General features: G+C 39.4%; 1 protein-coding gene across 6 annotated transcripts in view; it reads right to left on the reverse strand.

The window, feature by feature from the left end:
• Positions 1 to 16530, reverse strand: part of DLG2 (discs large MAGUK scaffold protein 2) — a 986985-nt gene that overhangs the window by 827880 nt on the left and 142575 nt on the right. For 5 of the 6 annotated variants that reach the window (XM_083854323.1, XM_083854322.1, XM_083854321.1 and 2 more), the window contains exon 5: positions 10984 to 11082. In XM_083854323.1, the coding sequence (XP_083710449.1) occupies positions 10984 to 11082 (99 nt within the window). Of the gene's footprint in view, positions 1 to 3736; positions 4249 to 10983; positions 11083 to 16530 lie in introns of those variants that run through there. The other variant, XM_083854325.1, reaches the window with a different exon arrangement.

Consider the following 16530-nt stretch of genomic DNA (forward strand, 5'->3'; position numbering starts at 1 on the left):
AAGTGGTGTTTCTTCTTTTTGTACATCTTCTCAAAACACAGAAGCATCCAGGTGACAAAATCTGAGATCTCAAGCAAACCTCAAAATACAACTCCCAAACAAAAAAAAGTGGCAATGAACACTGATAGTTCTTAGGGACATTACTGATGTTAAGGATACTAAACCACTAGTCTAGATTGCCCAGGAAGTTTTAAAATCTCTCTTCTGACAGAAGGTCTTCAGCTAGCCCTGCCATTGGTCTTCTGGGTTTTTAGCCTGCAGAGTTGCCACCTCTGAGCTCTCCTTTCTGGAAACTAGTGCCAGAAAGCTTTTGGGGTTTTTTCCCAGTGAAAGCTAATTATCTTTTCTATGCCACCTAATACCAGGAACTGGGGGTTCTGGGGGAGCAGCCCCAGTTGCAGTGAGGAACATAGAGTTATTTATGTTCTTTTTCACTAGTGGCAGCTCCCATTGTTTTCGTAAGTCTGGGAGAACAAAGGCAGAAGGATGGAAGGAGAGCTGGTACCTCGAGGAGAGGACAGCATGTTGCCTTTGACTGTTGGGAGGCACAGTGGGAATGTTCTTCCTTTCAAAAACTCCTGGTGCCCCTGCTGGGATGGATGCTCAACCTAAGCTTTAATTTATACCAGATTTTTTCTAATGATAAAATAATGCCACCAATTAATGTGCTTTATGTGACATTAAAGAAAAGTTGCTATGCTGGGAACATGATCAATTAAAATGAACCAGGACAACTATAAGAAGCTGTCCTTGACTGATTCAGCATTTCTGTAGTCCTGTGTTCAGAAATGCATGGAAAAATTAAGGAAATAAAAAGAAGAGGAAGAATTTGTACAAATTAAAATCTTAAATCCATCTTAAACACACTTTACATTTTGGCTACAGAAAACATCTATAGGATTTAAGATTTGGCAAGGTATATCAGAAATTAATTTTATTAGATGCCATCTTTTACCATGCAGAGTTCAAAGCAGGATCTGTAGATCCATTGAACATAATCTACATGGGCACATTCACTCCACCACAAAATTTATGTCATTTACTACAATGTGAAAATACCAAAACTTCCAGAATAAATTTAATGATCAAGTGTTAAAAATGTCAACTCTTTGAACAGTGTTCATCTTTTGCAGTTTAAAAAGTATTTATCTTTTACTCCTTTTTTATTACTTAAGATGTGAAGAATAAACCTGACGTATTTGCTCCCTCTGACATCAAGGTCCACTTGCTCAATACAAAGAACAGCAATTATCTGCATAAATCAGACAAATGGCTATTCAAATATGGACGATTAACAGATCTGAGGTCAAAAATGACCACACTGTTGCTCTGTAGAATTCATGCTTATCAAAATGATTGTTTTAAATAACAATTTTTCTGAAAAAGGTCTGCTCTTATTAAAGTGCTGAAAATTGGCATAAACAGATTTAAAAATTTGGTTCTTTAAAGGAAGGAGAGTTACTCCAATGAAAATAAAGCCAGCAAGATCAATTTAAAGACCAATACAACACTAGTCCAGCTATTTAAATATGGTAAAAGTAAGATGAGCAAATCACTGTAACTTTGGTTTCAAGCTGTTGTAATATGAAAGTGTTCTGAAACTAGCTTTTTGCCATTATTCAGCTCAATTACATATGATATTATGTTGTTCCCACATGCCTGCAAATAGAAAGCAATGTACAATTCACATTGTATCTCATTCCAACACCAACGTTGGCAGCAAAGACTGAGTATCTGGAGTTGCATATTTGAGGCTCACTCACATGCTTGACTTTCAGATCATTTCAGACACTCAGTGTTGGATTCAAGACACAGAAAAGCTGAAAGGAAAAATGTGTGTAGATGGAGTTGGGAGCCCTGCTCAAGGCAGCAGCAGTAGTGAGCTGGCAGTGAATCCATGTTTGTTATCTCCCAGAAGGCCCTGGGAAAATATTCAGTGGAAAATTTTCAGCATTAATTTGTAAAATAAATAAGGGATGTCTCTTGACACATAAAAAAAAAAAAAAGGTACTGGGACATGTTCTTTTCTAGTTATATCATCTTAAAATTTGACTTATTCCCCTGTCCCAAATCCAATTTCTACACATCTGCACCCCAAACTCTCTAGGCCAAGCATGGCTGCAATTCCAGGTCCCCACTGCACGACAAGACACCTAGAAGTAGGGCTAATCACAGCTCTTCTTTTCAACCCTTTGAACTGGAAAGCAACACTCAGGAGTGTAAAAACTGGATGTTTAGCATGGTCCTGAATCCCAGCTTTTCAGCAGTGCTGCGCCTCCATTGCTGAGCGCTTTTCAATGGTATTGCCTCAACAGGTACCCACAGGTGCCCCTGCTCTGCTCCAGGGCTGATTGCAGATATAGTTTCAAATTCAGCACAGATTGTGGAAGCCAGGAGGACCTGGAAAAAAACAGGAAATGAATGAGGCCACAGCCTCCTCCAATTTATCCTCTTTCTGTGGCCTCATTCACCTCTTGTTCTCCTCCCATATGGGCTTCTCCACCAGCAAGATGGGAATGACAGCTGGCATCTGTTTCCATGGCTCTACTGCGTTCCCTGCTCTCTGCACTGGCCACCCACCACCCCTCTCTGCTGCCCATGGGTGCCCAGGGTGTATCTTCCTGCCCTTCTCCATGTTACAGATGGGTGTCCCCATTCTACATAGCTGTGACGCAAAAAATGACAGCAATGATGACAGCAGTGGTAACCCCTGCTTTGCCTTATCATTTGTGCAGCCTTCAGGGGTTCTGCACTCCCCAGGCATTTGGCAAGTCCTGTAGAACTGGTGAAATTCATCAAAAGTAAGGCAGAACAGGGAACACTGTGCTGAACCCCCAAGCTGGACGTCCCCTGCTAGTTGCTCCTTATAAACCCCACCACCACCACGTGCAAAGGCGGCTGCAAACACGCGCTGAGCTGCCTGCCCTGTAGCAACAGAAAGGGAGTTCCCTCCTCATTGCTCTGCCATTTAATATTAACTTAGTTTGATAAGTTTGAGGATGTCTCAAGGAATCATTCAGCTTATCCCTACACCAGATCTTTAGGCTGGGAAGTGTCCCTAACCCTGAGGTCCTTAGCCTGATGCCACTGTTGCGGAAATGAAATTGTCTATATTCACGTTCAGAAGAAATTATTTAGAAGGACTGTTTCCAAGCAGTCCATCTAGATCTAAAATCAGTATAAGAGTGCTGAATTGGGACCTAGGCATTTTTATTTTTCAGGCCTAGAGAGGCAAAGTAATCTATGTTTTTTCCCAAAAAAAGCCACAATAAGCCACAAGAAACTTGCATCTCTCCAATCAGAAACACCATGACTATCTAAACTACATCTGATTGGCCTCCTTAAAATCCCAGGACCCATATAATACCCCTTTCTTTATTATTCTTTAGTTTAGAGAATAAACTGATAAGCTGAGAAAATATGTGCAGTATACCATGTATTCTGAAAGTGCTCTAGTTGCTAGAGTTATTAATAGACACAAGCATAGGCTAAGATAAAATATGAAATCCTTTTCCTTTTGCTAGTAAAAAATAAGTAAAAAACATATAATTTAGGAAGTCATATAGAAACAAACTGCATAATCTACAGATAAAGAGAACAAAATGCTCATGGAAGCAAAGCTTATTCATCACTTTATCTTGCAACCTGATACAGTACATGCTCAATCTATTTAATTACAGGAACAGAAAAATAGCAGAGAAATATGTAGACAGAACAGCAATGTTTCCAGTCCTACCTTGGTCGTGACAATGCACAGACAATCCATTCTGTAAATCTCCACAGGAGTGTATGTAAATCATAAAAATAAATCAGCAAGGGTGAGGAAAGGCTTTTGAATAGCATGAACAGAACCGGAGGCTTGAATCTGCACAGCCGGCTTTTCCAAGTGGGGCCCTCATAAGAAACTCGAGTCCTCCTCCACAATGCTAAAGGCAGTCATGATGCTCACAGGGATCAGTAAACCCACTAGAAATCGTCTCAAGCAAAACTTCCAGGTGGCTTATCAGGCTTGATTGCTGCATTGTTCAATCTGAGATCAAAATATGCTGTTGAATGGTATGCAGCCCTCTAAATGGGAAGATGAGAACCACAACAAGCACAAAAGAGCAAAAGCATCACATTTCAGCCCTAGCTCTGGTTTCACAATTCTGATCTGCTGTTTCAGTATACCCATAAGATTTCCCTTGCCAACTCTCTCTCTCTCAGCCTCGCTCTCTCTCGCTCTCTCTCTCTCTCTCTCAATCTCTCCCTCCCGCTCTCTCCTTCCCTGTCTTTTTTTTCCTCCCCCCTTTCACTCGCTCTCTCCCTCCTCTTCCCTACTAACTCAGAGCAAGCACAAAACGCACAACTATCGGGCCCATCTATCACAGGGCTGTCACTTCTCTGCCAAAACAACTGCTTTGGGTTGTAAGGGGTTTTATTAAGAGCATGATTCCTACAAACACACATTGCTGGAAGTGCATGATTGAAACATGAAGGTGTGTGCGGGAACTCGTGCGTCACAGCTCCAATTGCTCAGAATTACTGGGTCAGATTCGGATTTGGAAGTGAATATAAATAACAGCTGGATAAGGCGAACTTTAGCTGTAGCAGAAAATAATCAGTCAGGGGAAAGGACTGGGATTTACATATTTACACATGCACGTGGATCTGTCAAGCACAACAGTGATATAATTATAGTTTATCACCCGTGGAAAAAAACCCTACATTATATACATAATTCAAAGCTTTGTAGGGTACTGGGTTTTTTTTTCCCCGCCTATGAAAAATACATCAAACTTTTAACTAAAAGAAAGCACCTTTAACAGCAGAGCTTAAACACTCTTTAAATTCTCTCCCAAACTTTTCTTGCACCACTGACAGATTCACAGACTTAATCTATTTATCTCATGTTCTCTATGTTTTGCTTGGAGTTTTACAGACTGTTTAAGCCCCCACAGCCCTACCTTTCTTGCAGTGATGCTGGTGCAGAGCTTGCCTTTCAGGTGTTTTACATGAATCATTCTGAGTTAGAAAGCTTGCTGTCAGCTCTTACGGGCTTCCCTCTCTTCCAGATAGAGGAAGAGAGACAGAAGAGGGAGGGAAAGAGAAAGAGACTCAGAAGGGGAAAGATATGTAAAATGAAAGCTCTGGCCAAAGAGAGAGGAAAATCAATGCTCCTATTCACTGGGAAAAAAAAAAATACAGCCAACTGGACTGTTGACAGCAACAAGAGGAAATGTCTAGACACCCATACATTACAATTCACCTTTTCAACACACTGGACAGCACAATCTCCCCTGGGTGCTTTGCTGAGAATCTCTCATTCTCACTCAGAGCTAAAATATGTTTTTAATAAAATAAGCCTTTCCAAGAAAATAAAAGATTATTTAAGAGTCATCTCTCTTCCATAAATTACTCAGGTTATAACCCTAATATTCCCATGACTGTTGGAGCAGTGAGACGCTCGGTAAATGACACATATTATTTTGCCAAAATGAGGTCACTGCTACCAAAGTTACAAAATTCATAGTGAATCAGATATGTGGTCAGAGAGCAATCAACCCTCCCCCAACTATTAAAGTCCTGGTGGATACATCTTAAAGAGAAAGTCTCCAGAGCACTCAAAACTGTGTCTAAGGCTTTAACTCACTCTGAGCAAACACATGTGCACAAAACAAACTTGATTTGCGTTTACAGGCTGTGCTAGAACCTGCAGGTTTTCTCCCTACTGAGGTTTAGTCCAGTAGCCAAACAGTCACACAAGTTTATTAAACTATAGATCACATGAAACAGGGAACTTCCAAACATCCTTGAAGTAAGACTCAATTAAATATTTCCTTAAGAGGAAATTAACCCATTAATATGGTGTGACATAAGCCATCCTTGTGCTCTAAGCATTATTGGGTAAAAGTGACTTCAAGTCAACTCTAAAATCAGCAGATATTTTAACACTTGGGTGTAAAGCACCCAATAGTTTGTTCTCTTCTAATTGATAGATTGAATCTGATCTAGTAAGGTGTGGAATATTTCGTACATATAATTACCTAATGACTTGGCTGAAAAATTCCATCTCAGACTTGAAACTGGCATATGGAGATGTATTTTGAAATTGGTTTCTAAGTGCATGATCTGTAAATGCTTCTACTCGCAACTCTACTCTTGTGAGATGATCCCAGTGAATTCATGATCCTATTTAAAGATTATTTGAAAAACAGAGGGTTTCAACCCTTTGGGGATGCCTACATGAACGTGACTCACCCAGCTCCCTCAGTGTACCAAAAAGCTCCCTCCTGCACTCCTCCAATTTTTGACTGTCACCTCCTTCCATTAAATATGACAATGAGCATTTAACAGGGCAGGATTGGCACATGTGCTCCTCAAGCTTAATACACAATTGAGCAGTTAGCTCCCTAAAATAGTGCCACCTACTTTTTACCCCTGTAATCTCCAGTACTCCCTGAAAGAGGGAAGACATGGAGATTGCATGACTGCTTTTGGGGATGCAGACCCCAGCTTCGAACTCCCACGGGCTGATTTTGGCTGCCAGGGCCCCCAGTCGTAGCTTGTAACACACAATGACTGGCAACAGATGACTGTCAATGGGTCTCCACTGTTTCTTCAAAGATACAGTCCTTCCTTTCCATTAACAACCTATCCCAGACCCCCAAAAAAGCTGCTTAATTTTGTTTCTCCAACTAGATACTTTTTCCATTCATTTTTTCTCCCCAAGAATAAGATTTTCAAATCCTTAGCACTGCTTTACCCTTCATTAGCAACACCTCCTTCTGCTCTAATTTCTGGAGGTCATATCACTGCTTAGTTCTATTTTTTTCCTTCGTTCTTCTTCTTATTAAATGTACATATGATCCTGACTGAAATCTAGTATAGAAAGGCTTGACCCAAAAACTAAAAAGAAAATGAGGAGCAGCCATCTGGGGTGAAAAGACACGGTTTATAGTTGCTCGTAGTCAACTTAGATGGTAAAAAATAACCTTTGTGATGAGCTCTGACTCTTGGGAAGCCTTACTATAAGAAGAACAACCATTTCCCACTGTGACACCAGTGGTTTTGTGGATCACTGTGTGAAAGCCATCTGCCCAGTTGACTGCTTCCTTCTCCTATAATTTTACCAAGGTATCTGTTTTTAAGTCATATAAAAACCAACAATATGAGGTGAATGGGTGAAATGGCATGGTCTTTTAATGCAGTTTACCTTAGACAATTTAATGTTCCTTTGTGGCATTAAAGTCCTCATTGTATCCAGGTACTTCCACTTGGATAACCAAAGCAGAGGGTTTAATTAGGCCACTATATTTAGAACCAGAGCCTGCAACATCCCGCTGAATTCAATATTTGTAAAAGCAACCTTCAGTAAAAGCTAAAATCATTAGAAAAGATTCTGATTTTTTTATCTTTCATTATTCACCTTCTTAAACACTTCTTAAATTTTCTTGAAACCCAAAAATTATAAAGCAAAAACTTTAAAGAAAAATAGTTTGTTAAAAAAACAAATTAAAAGCATAACTTTTTTTTTATTTATTTAAAGATTAGAGATTAGGAAAACCAAGAGCACTATGTCTCCAGGTTTTGGAGTAGACACTAAGAAAGGAGGCATCTAACCATACTAATGCATACATTGCATTAGTAATGTCAGCATCTTGAAAAATTTGACCAGTGACTATTTAGAGCTCTATGCACCTACAGAGAAAACACATGAACACACACACGGTCTTACAAATATATAGAAAGATTTATTTACTCCTAATGCATCTTAAATTGTGTACTACGGGGTACTCGTTGATAGTATTCCATTCTCAGGTTATATTCTCTTTCTTCTTTTCAGGTTCTCTATTGCACCCAAACAAGCTACAAATAAATATTTTCCTAATTACATCTTCCAAGAGGGCAACTGCCGCAGTTGGCAAATTATGTCTTTACATCCAGAGTCCACTTATACTACTTGAATCCAGTTCCTGTGGATCCCAACTGGTTACTTAGTAGGTTAACACCAGGATTCAAGTGATCAGAGTAAGTATATGCTACAAGGGAAAGTCTCATGAGACAGTTTCTTTATGAAGGCTGATTTGTGGTACACTTAATTAAAATAAAATAAAATAAATAAAAATAAAAAAAGAGAGAGAGAACGTACTAAACTTGTAGATCCTGGATATGTACTTAAAAGCTGTATTACAGATGAAATGTCAGAATAAATCCTTCTTCATCCAAAAACAGAAGTTAATACAGATTTCAGAAAGCACGTTCTGTACACCTTAGTCACTCAGAATTTTAATGTAGTTCCCAGGCTGAATCAGAAGCCCAGGAGTCTTGGTGTTAATTTAAAGATCACCAAATTAGCAATTCTTCCCCTCCTAACTGCAGCAGGCCTAGAGAGCAGCAGCTCTGCAACTGGCCTGAGGCCCAGGAGAGTCTCAGACAGAAGCTGTAACACGAATCATTCCCTTCACCCATGCATGGCAAATTTCACTGCTATTTAGCACAATCAATGTTGGAGTCCTGACCAATTTCTCCAGCTGGTAGCTTTTCCAATGAGAAGAAATAGACAATTTTCTTTTTTGTAGGGAAGCAGACCTTGCTTCTCAAAGCCCTGGAGGTAGATGGTAAAATGGGCACAGGAAGAAGGGGAAGGTGGACAGGCAGCTCCACTCCTTCACCACAAGGTCTGTGCACGCAGGTGGCCACAGTGGCCTTGGGCTCAACAGCCACAGAAAAAAATTTTCTGCTTCACAGTTGTGGAGGGGATTCCCTCTCTTCTTACTCTAAGTACATTTCCACCTTTATGTAGTACATGGGAGCTCGCACCACTTTAGCCGAGCAATTGCCCCAGAAGAGAAATCAAAACTACTGAGACAGTGCAACCTCTCCAGCAGTCTCATTGGCACATGCTCACCAGTTTGGGGTCCTATGAGAAGGCAGTATGGCAAGCTGGGAACACAATATGACTTGTAGGATTGTAGGACATGCACTTTCATCATCACAGATGATGGGGCAGAGGTGCTTGACCCATCCTACACCTCTGAAGGTCCTTGGACAAGCTAGCCTTTTGACAGCCCCGCAACTTTCATTAGTTTAAAATTTATGCCTAATGTATTTTCTAGCTATTATTTCCTATATAAATCCATAATTGTTTTCCTGTTTCACACAAATCCATTACACCAAATGAAACAGAAGTACTTCAGTTACAAATGCTCTCCTGGCTTTATGCAGGCTGGGATGCCCTGCAACGGAATCAGATGGTACTCGAGGGAGGTATGTCCAGAAGGGGTTCTCAATTCTCAAGATCAATGGTGAATGAAGAGTTCATTTTCATTCTTGAGCATTCCGCCTGGGGATGGAAATCTAACAACCAATTGATCATCAGCATGAAGAGCACTGGCACATATGTTCAAACATATAGCCACTCTGAAATAGCTATGTGTCACTGTCAAAGCAGCCACTAACACTCAAGCACACTCACTTGAAAAAGAAATCAGACAGAATTACACTTTCAAGTGAACTAACACACTAAACCACAAATTCCTGGAAACTAAAACAGAACATCTGCTATCTACTATCCCATGGTACTGAGAACTGGACAAAATACCACTCACAGCTCTGAATGTCTTAGAGCTTGGCAATGGAGTTGCCAATATTCAGAGTTTCCTCTCAGGTACACTTTGTACACGAACAGCATGAAAATGTAGTACATAAAATTGCTGATGGAGAAACATTCAGTCCAGGGTTTGCAGTGACTCTGAGTAGGAGGATAGTGCATTGTTCAGCTGGGCATTAGTAACAGAAATCATGCTGTGTAATGGAGATGAGATCAACTACATCTCATGATTTTCACAGCATCCTCCATGGACACAATGTATTTCGGGCATATATCAAACTTTTGATAATTCCATACTTTGGAGAAATAAAATCTTCCATAAACATAAAGAAAAATTTCAGTGAGTATTTATGTTCTTATTTTCCAACTATCAAATACCACCACACTACCATATGGTACAAAAGTTTTTGCGATTGGGAAATTGGGAACACAACACCACAAGAAACTCAGAAAATCATGCTAGAAAATTAGATCTTTAGATTTTTAAAGTTTAATGAACAGAGTAATTGATCTAGAAAGGGAATAAAGCCCATGGAAACACTTTAGACAAGAGGAATAATCCACAAGTTTCTACCATTGAAAACAACTTTTGCTGAAGTCTACAAGGTACCACACAAGTACAACAGCTCAGTTAATGTCTCTTTTCATCATGTTTCCAGATTGTTTATGTTAAAAGGAAAGTTAATAAGTTTCTTTTACTTCAAAAAGGAAAAATACACACTGATGCCAAGGCTGAAAGTCTACATAATAATATCTAAGCCCAAGGGAATGATTCCAGCCAAGTTGTGAACCTATGAAAATAATGGAGATACTATAATGAAACACTTTTTACTTCACTGTTGCATGCAGCAAGACAAGGAAGTGTAACACAGCCCTTTACCACAGCCATGAAGTAATGCTGTTCAGCAGAGTTTTATGATAGGTATCATTAGGCTGCCCGTACAAAAATCATCGCTTTTCTGACATTCAAATTCATCCATACTGACTCCAGACCAAAAAAAAAACAAACCCTACAACACTAAGAAACTGAAAACACCTGGAATAAAACAACCTATGAACTGCACAACTTGGACTTCAAAAACAGACTGAAATGAAACCACCTTGAGATCAGCAAGTATGTAGAACCATCACCAATATGAACAAAACTTGTACATAAAAATAAAAATTCAATCCTGCCTATGTCAGCATAAAATACCCAGGGCTAGCAATATACCACAATAAATTGCAGCCATCCTCATTCAAATGTGATAATGGACATGCAGCCATTAAGCAGAAATTTAAAAAAATATATCAAGAAGGCCAAATTATGTATGTTCTACACACTTCACCTCCAGCAAAACTTCACCAAACAAGGATTTCATTCTCCATCACAAAAAAAGAGCGGACAATACCTTTGTCTTCATGTCTACCACATAACTTTCAAAAGTTGGGTTCTCCTTGTTGTGTTCACCACACTGGCCAGATCCTTCTGATCCATTGGATGCTGCAGGCTAAAAACCAGGATGGAAAAAACACAAATAAAGCAGCTGAGATGAGTGCTTTAATTCAATTACATTTAAACATAAAGATTAGCATGGACACACAAAAGGGTAGCCAGAATTCAGAAAAGTATCAGGTGGCTTACACAGAAGATTTTCACCTCAACATTTTTAATGCAAAACTTTCTATGATTTACCCTACAGGTACTCTCATGGAAGCCTGTGAAAGTCTTAATAGGCTAAATCTGCAAGATGATGTTTATCATAATCTCTGTGTGACTTCAGAAGGCATTCAAGGTGCTCTGCAGCTCTCAGCAACAGAACATAAAGATAAGGAAGGAAATCAGTGCCCTGGCAAAAAGACCTGCTGACTGTGACAGGGCTCTCATCTGGAGTAGCTGCAGGAACACATATCTCCTTACAGCAACAAACAAATTATCTGGTTTGTTTTCTTATTTCTAATTCATTACATTCTCCAAAGTGAAACATTTTTAAAAAGGTTTCATGCTTGACTAGTAACCATATGTGTACATCTTTTAAATTCAAATGCATTTTTTTGTTAATTTTCCTTCATTTACACAGATTTCAATCTTACATTGCTCACACAAAGCTCTCACGAAACACAGAGTATTTCTTCAAATAATATCTTTGACAGAAGACACAGTAAATGGCTATATTTGTTTTTTCAATTTTCCTGCTGGAAATCTAATATATTACTGTAGATTTTACATTAAGACAGTAAATATTACAAATGACATCTCTGTTTACAATGCTCTGCCCTGCAATAATGTGCTTGAAGAGTCAGCCTTTGAATGAAATGTGATGACTGCCTCTAACTCAGATCTCAAAAAATTTCTGAGCACTCTGCAAAAGCACAAACAGGAAAGCAGGGAGGATTCAAACAGAGTTCAATGTCTTGTGTCTGTGGGTGCCAAGCACTGCAAGCACCCTGAGTGATTTAGACCCATCCTGTTTTAGCCTGTGCAACAGGAGTGCAGTCAATTTTAACACAACAGGCAAGAAATTGTTAGCATTTTAAGCAGAGCAGCCTTTGCCAGCACAACTTAGAAAACAACAAGCCAGTGCTACAGAAAGAGCCAAATCACACTCGCATGTGCAAATGTTCTCTCCTCTGATCCTAGGTTGTTTATTTAGGGCTCTGTCCAGCAAAAGACTGAGTGCTGGCCCCAGTCCATCCAACTACTTAGACACGTGCTTTTAGCTTCACTGGAACCAATGGATGAGTCTTGTGCTCCAGTAAAGACCGTGTTTAAAGGTTGGACCAGGCCCAGCAGCTCAGCATTACATGGGGCTAAGTACACAGGACTCCACAGGTCCTCTCTGAGGTTACAGCTTCTCTCACATGGAGGACCACTCATTCCCCTGGCTGGTAGCTAGTCACCAAAGGGTGTTGAATATCTCCCATTTGTAATCTGGAAGGGAGTAAGGGACAGAAAGACAACGAGGCCAAAATTTTCAAGGACAGCAGGAAACTGAACCCAGGTCTTGCCTCAGAGCCTACAGAAAATCCAAGCAACTCCCTAAATGTTTCTTTCAGGAAGAGAAAATTGGTTTTGCAAGGAGCTAAAAAGCATGCATAAAATTTCCAATTCATCTTGGCTTTCTTTGAATACTTGACATAAATATTTTTTGTTGTTATTATTTATAGCAAACAATATAAACTCTTCAAATCAATACATTATTTATTTGCTCTAACCATCAAGACCTAAAGGATCCTGATCCTAGAGGAGCTCAGCTCCTGCAACTTCTCTAAAGGGATTTGACGAGCTTCAGCAGAAACTTCTACAGTAACATTTATCAAATGAGTGCAGCTGCAAAGCAGGATAAGAAACTTACTTTGTTTACATTTTACATGTTTTTTTCTCAAATTTTTCACCAGTAGTTGGCTCCAATATTTTGAAATAACATAAAGCAATGCCTTAGATGCTATGAAATGTCTCCATTGTTTTCCTTAGGGAAATGGGTCACAAATTCATTGTAAAGAGCAGAAAATCAAGGACATTAGGGGGGGTTCAAACAGCTCAAGCAAGAGTAATTGTAATAAATCTGGAATATCTCTCTGTTCCAGTGTATTAAGGTTCAATAATCATTAGCAAAGCAACATATGGTTTCTCAACCTAAACAAAGCACACATTAGAAATCCATCTAAACACCAAAAGATGTTTAATTCTGTGTCATTAAATAAATGGGACTGTATAATCCAAGAGACAGAAAGAATACTTGCTGTGCATTGTGACAGATTTATTAAAAACTAACAATCTTGGATTTGACTCTCTTCTTATTCTTGATTACATACAACCCTCCCTTTGGAGGCCAACAAAAAGTCTACCCTGCTTAAAATTATTTGTATACTTTATAGCCAAAAGCTGCCTGTTCATGCAAAGGAAGTGTTTCAGCAACACCTCATTATTCCTGAACCATGACCAGGAGACGCAGAACTGGCAGCCCCACCATGACACACTACAAATGCAGTGGACAATGTGCACCATGCTCACACATCCTTGCAGGAGGTTCTGGAAATAATGAATTCAAGCTTGAACTACAATTACTGCCAAAACTATAGATTTTTTTATCGCACCCCTGCATCTAGAGGGCTGGTAGTTGGAACAACTCTAGCTTCCTTTTCACAGAAGAAATCATGATCTTATTCTCTTCAAATTGGTCAGAGAAACAGAAAAGATTTCACAAGAAAATGTTGCAAGAACACATCAAAACTTCACTTGGTAACTTTATTCACGTGGTTAGTAACCATGAGCCTTGCAGATCACACATAAAGCAACCTTCTAATTTTGTGCATAATTACACTAATATATTTATATTATAATTAACAGACACTGTTTAGACCATAATCTCTTCAGCACATCTCCTTCATTGTGCTAACTCACAATGTTATTTAAATATTTGTTAATAAAATAGTAACCACATTACCTACCTTGCTAATTTTGTCTAATTTCAACAGTGCTTAGTGAAGTTTTTCTGCACTTATAACACATCTTGGAGGTAGCTTTTTAGGACATGCACAATTAACACAATCAACTGACAACAAAATCTGGCTCATTATTTTTTGCCAAAGTACATAGACATGAGTTATGAAAGATTCATCACCAGTTCCACTTGCAGGAGGCAGCAGGTTCCAGTTCATGTCTGAGCCAGCAACCAGACAGAAGGAGCATCTACCCTCACAGGCAATTATGGCATATGGGGTTTCCAAATGTTTCTATGGGAGGTCCTCCTACAGCAGCCAAGCCATATAATGGTGGATGAATTCCCCAGTCTAGCGTAAGAATTTATAGAATTTCCAGAATTTATACCGGATATATCAATAGGAGGAACTTATAACCATCCCCAATAGTTACCACATGTTTACTTCTTGGGGTGAAGCCAAACACTGAGAATATAAAAAATACTTTAAAAAAAAAAAACAGGAAACATACATGCAAACTTTATTCTGCTCTTCCATGGTCTAGGATATAGTTTCCAGGACTTTGATTTTATTTACGCACATGGAATATTCTCTAGGGCATTTGTGGCTAGAAAAGGCTGATCAGCTTTACTAGAGGCCCTAAAGGGTGGGTGAAAGTGTGAGGAACTACACAAGAGGGTCCATGAGCCCAAGTAAGTGTAAAACTGCCTTAGGACTCAGAGACCTAATGCACCTTCCCCTACAGTCACTGGCTTGGGGAACACTCTCCTCTATGCTTTTAGCAAGAAATTAGAATTTAGAATTTGAATTTACAAATTCAAAATAGAGGCTGCCCTGAGATGTCTTTGGGCACTTTGGATCACCAGCTGGTAGGTCTGCTCCAGTCTCAATGACAGCCTGTCAATAAATGCCTGCTTGCCCCAAGTGATTTGCATGAGGAGAGGAAAGAAATAAAAAACCCCAGCAATTTGTTAACTTTTGGGTGCTGATATCTGTCAGGAAATCTATCATCTGGGTAACCAAATGCTCCCAGAAACATATAGTGCTGAGAGATACTGCTTTTATTTAATTAACTTTCCTAGAGCAAGCATATTTGAAAATCATTAGAACCTCTAAAAAGCTACATTTCAACATAATATATGCTGGACTTATCCATTTTACAGGACACTGATGTAAATTATTCGTTCAGCAGCTATGCTGGAGTAGGAAGCAACCTGGGCTGAACTGAGATGCTCAGCAGGACACTGCTACTCGCAAAGAACAGAGCACACCTCTGTGCCAGGTACAGCCAACCTGCTCACACTCTGCTCAAGCTGTGTGTGAACCAGAACTGGACTCAAGCCAAACTCATCCTTTACAATGCGCCAGCAACAGCACGAACACCTTCTGTGCCTGTGATCTGTCCTCCAAGCTCTGCACCTTTCTGCCATACCTACACAGAGTTGACAGCTCTCCTAAGCATGCTGTCAGCATCACTGGACCACAAAAAAAAAAAAAAAAGTTGTACACCTTGGGCAGACTGTGGGACAAAAAGCATCACTGAGGGCTTGATGAGTTTTTCCTGCGATGCCATGCAGATAAGTAATCCTAGAGACCATAAGATGTGCTTTGCTAGTCCTATTTCTATGCCTCTTATATTCCTTATTACAGGAAGAAATGTCATTCAACAAATTTTTTGCCAGGATATGACTTTCACAATATCACTGAAAACTCAGACAATTCCAGAGTAGGCCACGCTAGAAACTAAAATCAGAAATATAATCCAACAGAAGTCAAGGAGTTTAATTGGCCTCAGCTGGGCCTAAATTTCCATCCAGAAATAATATAGCAGAGCTTTCTTTTCTAATTCACTGTTTCTAAGGCATAGTTCCATGTCAAATGATTTAGATGTCAGAAAAGATTTTATTTCCATTTCCATGTTAGGGTTTCTTGTTCATTTTTTGATGACATCAAGGTTTGCTCCACATCACATTGCATTAGCTCAGACTCAGCAGCTGTCTTAAGTCAGGGTGATGCTGTAGAGCACTATGAGGTTTCATAGTTAAGCCCTGTAAGAACGTCCTTCAGTCCCTTCTGCACCAGTCTTCCCAATATCACCAGTAAATGTGAATAAAGAAAAACACACATTTGAGCATGGATTCTACTATACAAATCACATCACAAGTGTTTTAATTTTTTTAAAATGATTGTATTTGAAAGTGAGCATAAATATCACAATAATATTTAGTCTGCCCTGGGATTTTTATGATTTCACTTTAACTAATATGGATTCAACCTTTCAGAAAATTTTATGACAGCCTTAAAGATTGTTACAGCTCAGGAACAATTATCTGGCTGTGGACTTGTGTCTCAGAAAGGTCAGGATCTGATTTAATGCTGCTCCACCCTCCTGAGAGCAAATCTTGCTCTCAGTGTGTTTCTGGATGTCAGAATGTCACCAGTGAACTTCGCATTTGCTCATCCCTGATATACAGATTTGACCATTCATCTAAAAGCTCTCATCCAAGCCATCAGTT

The sequence above is a fragment of the Zosterops lateralis genome (assembly GCF_965231275.1).
Source record: "Zosterops lateralis genome assembly, chromosome: 2".
NCBI classification, from domain to species: domain Eukaryota; kingdom Metazoa; phylum Chordata; class Aves; order Passeriformes; family Zosteropidae; genus Zosterops; species Zosterops lateralis.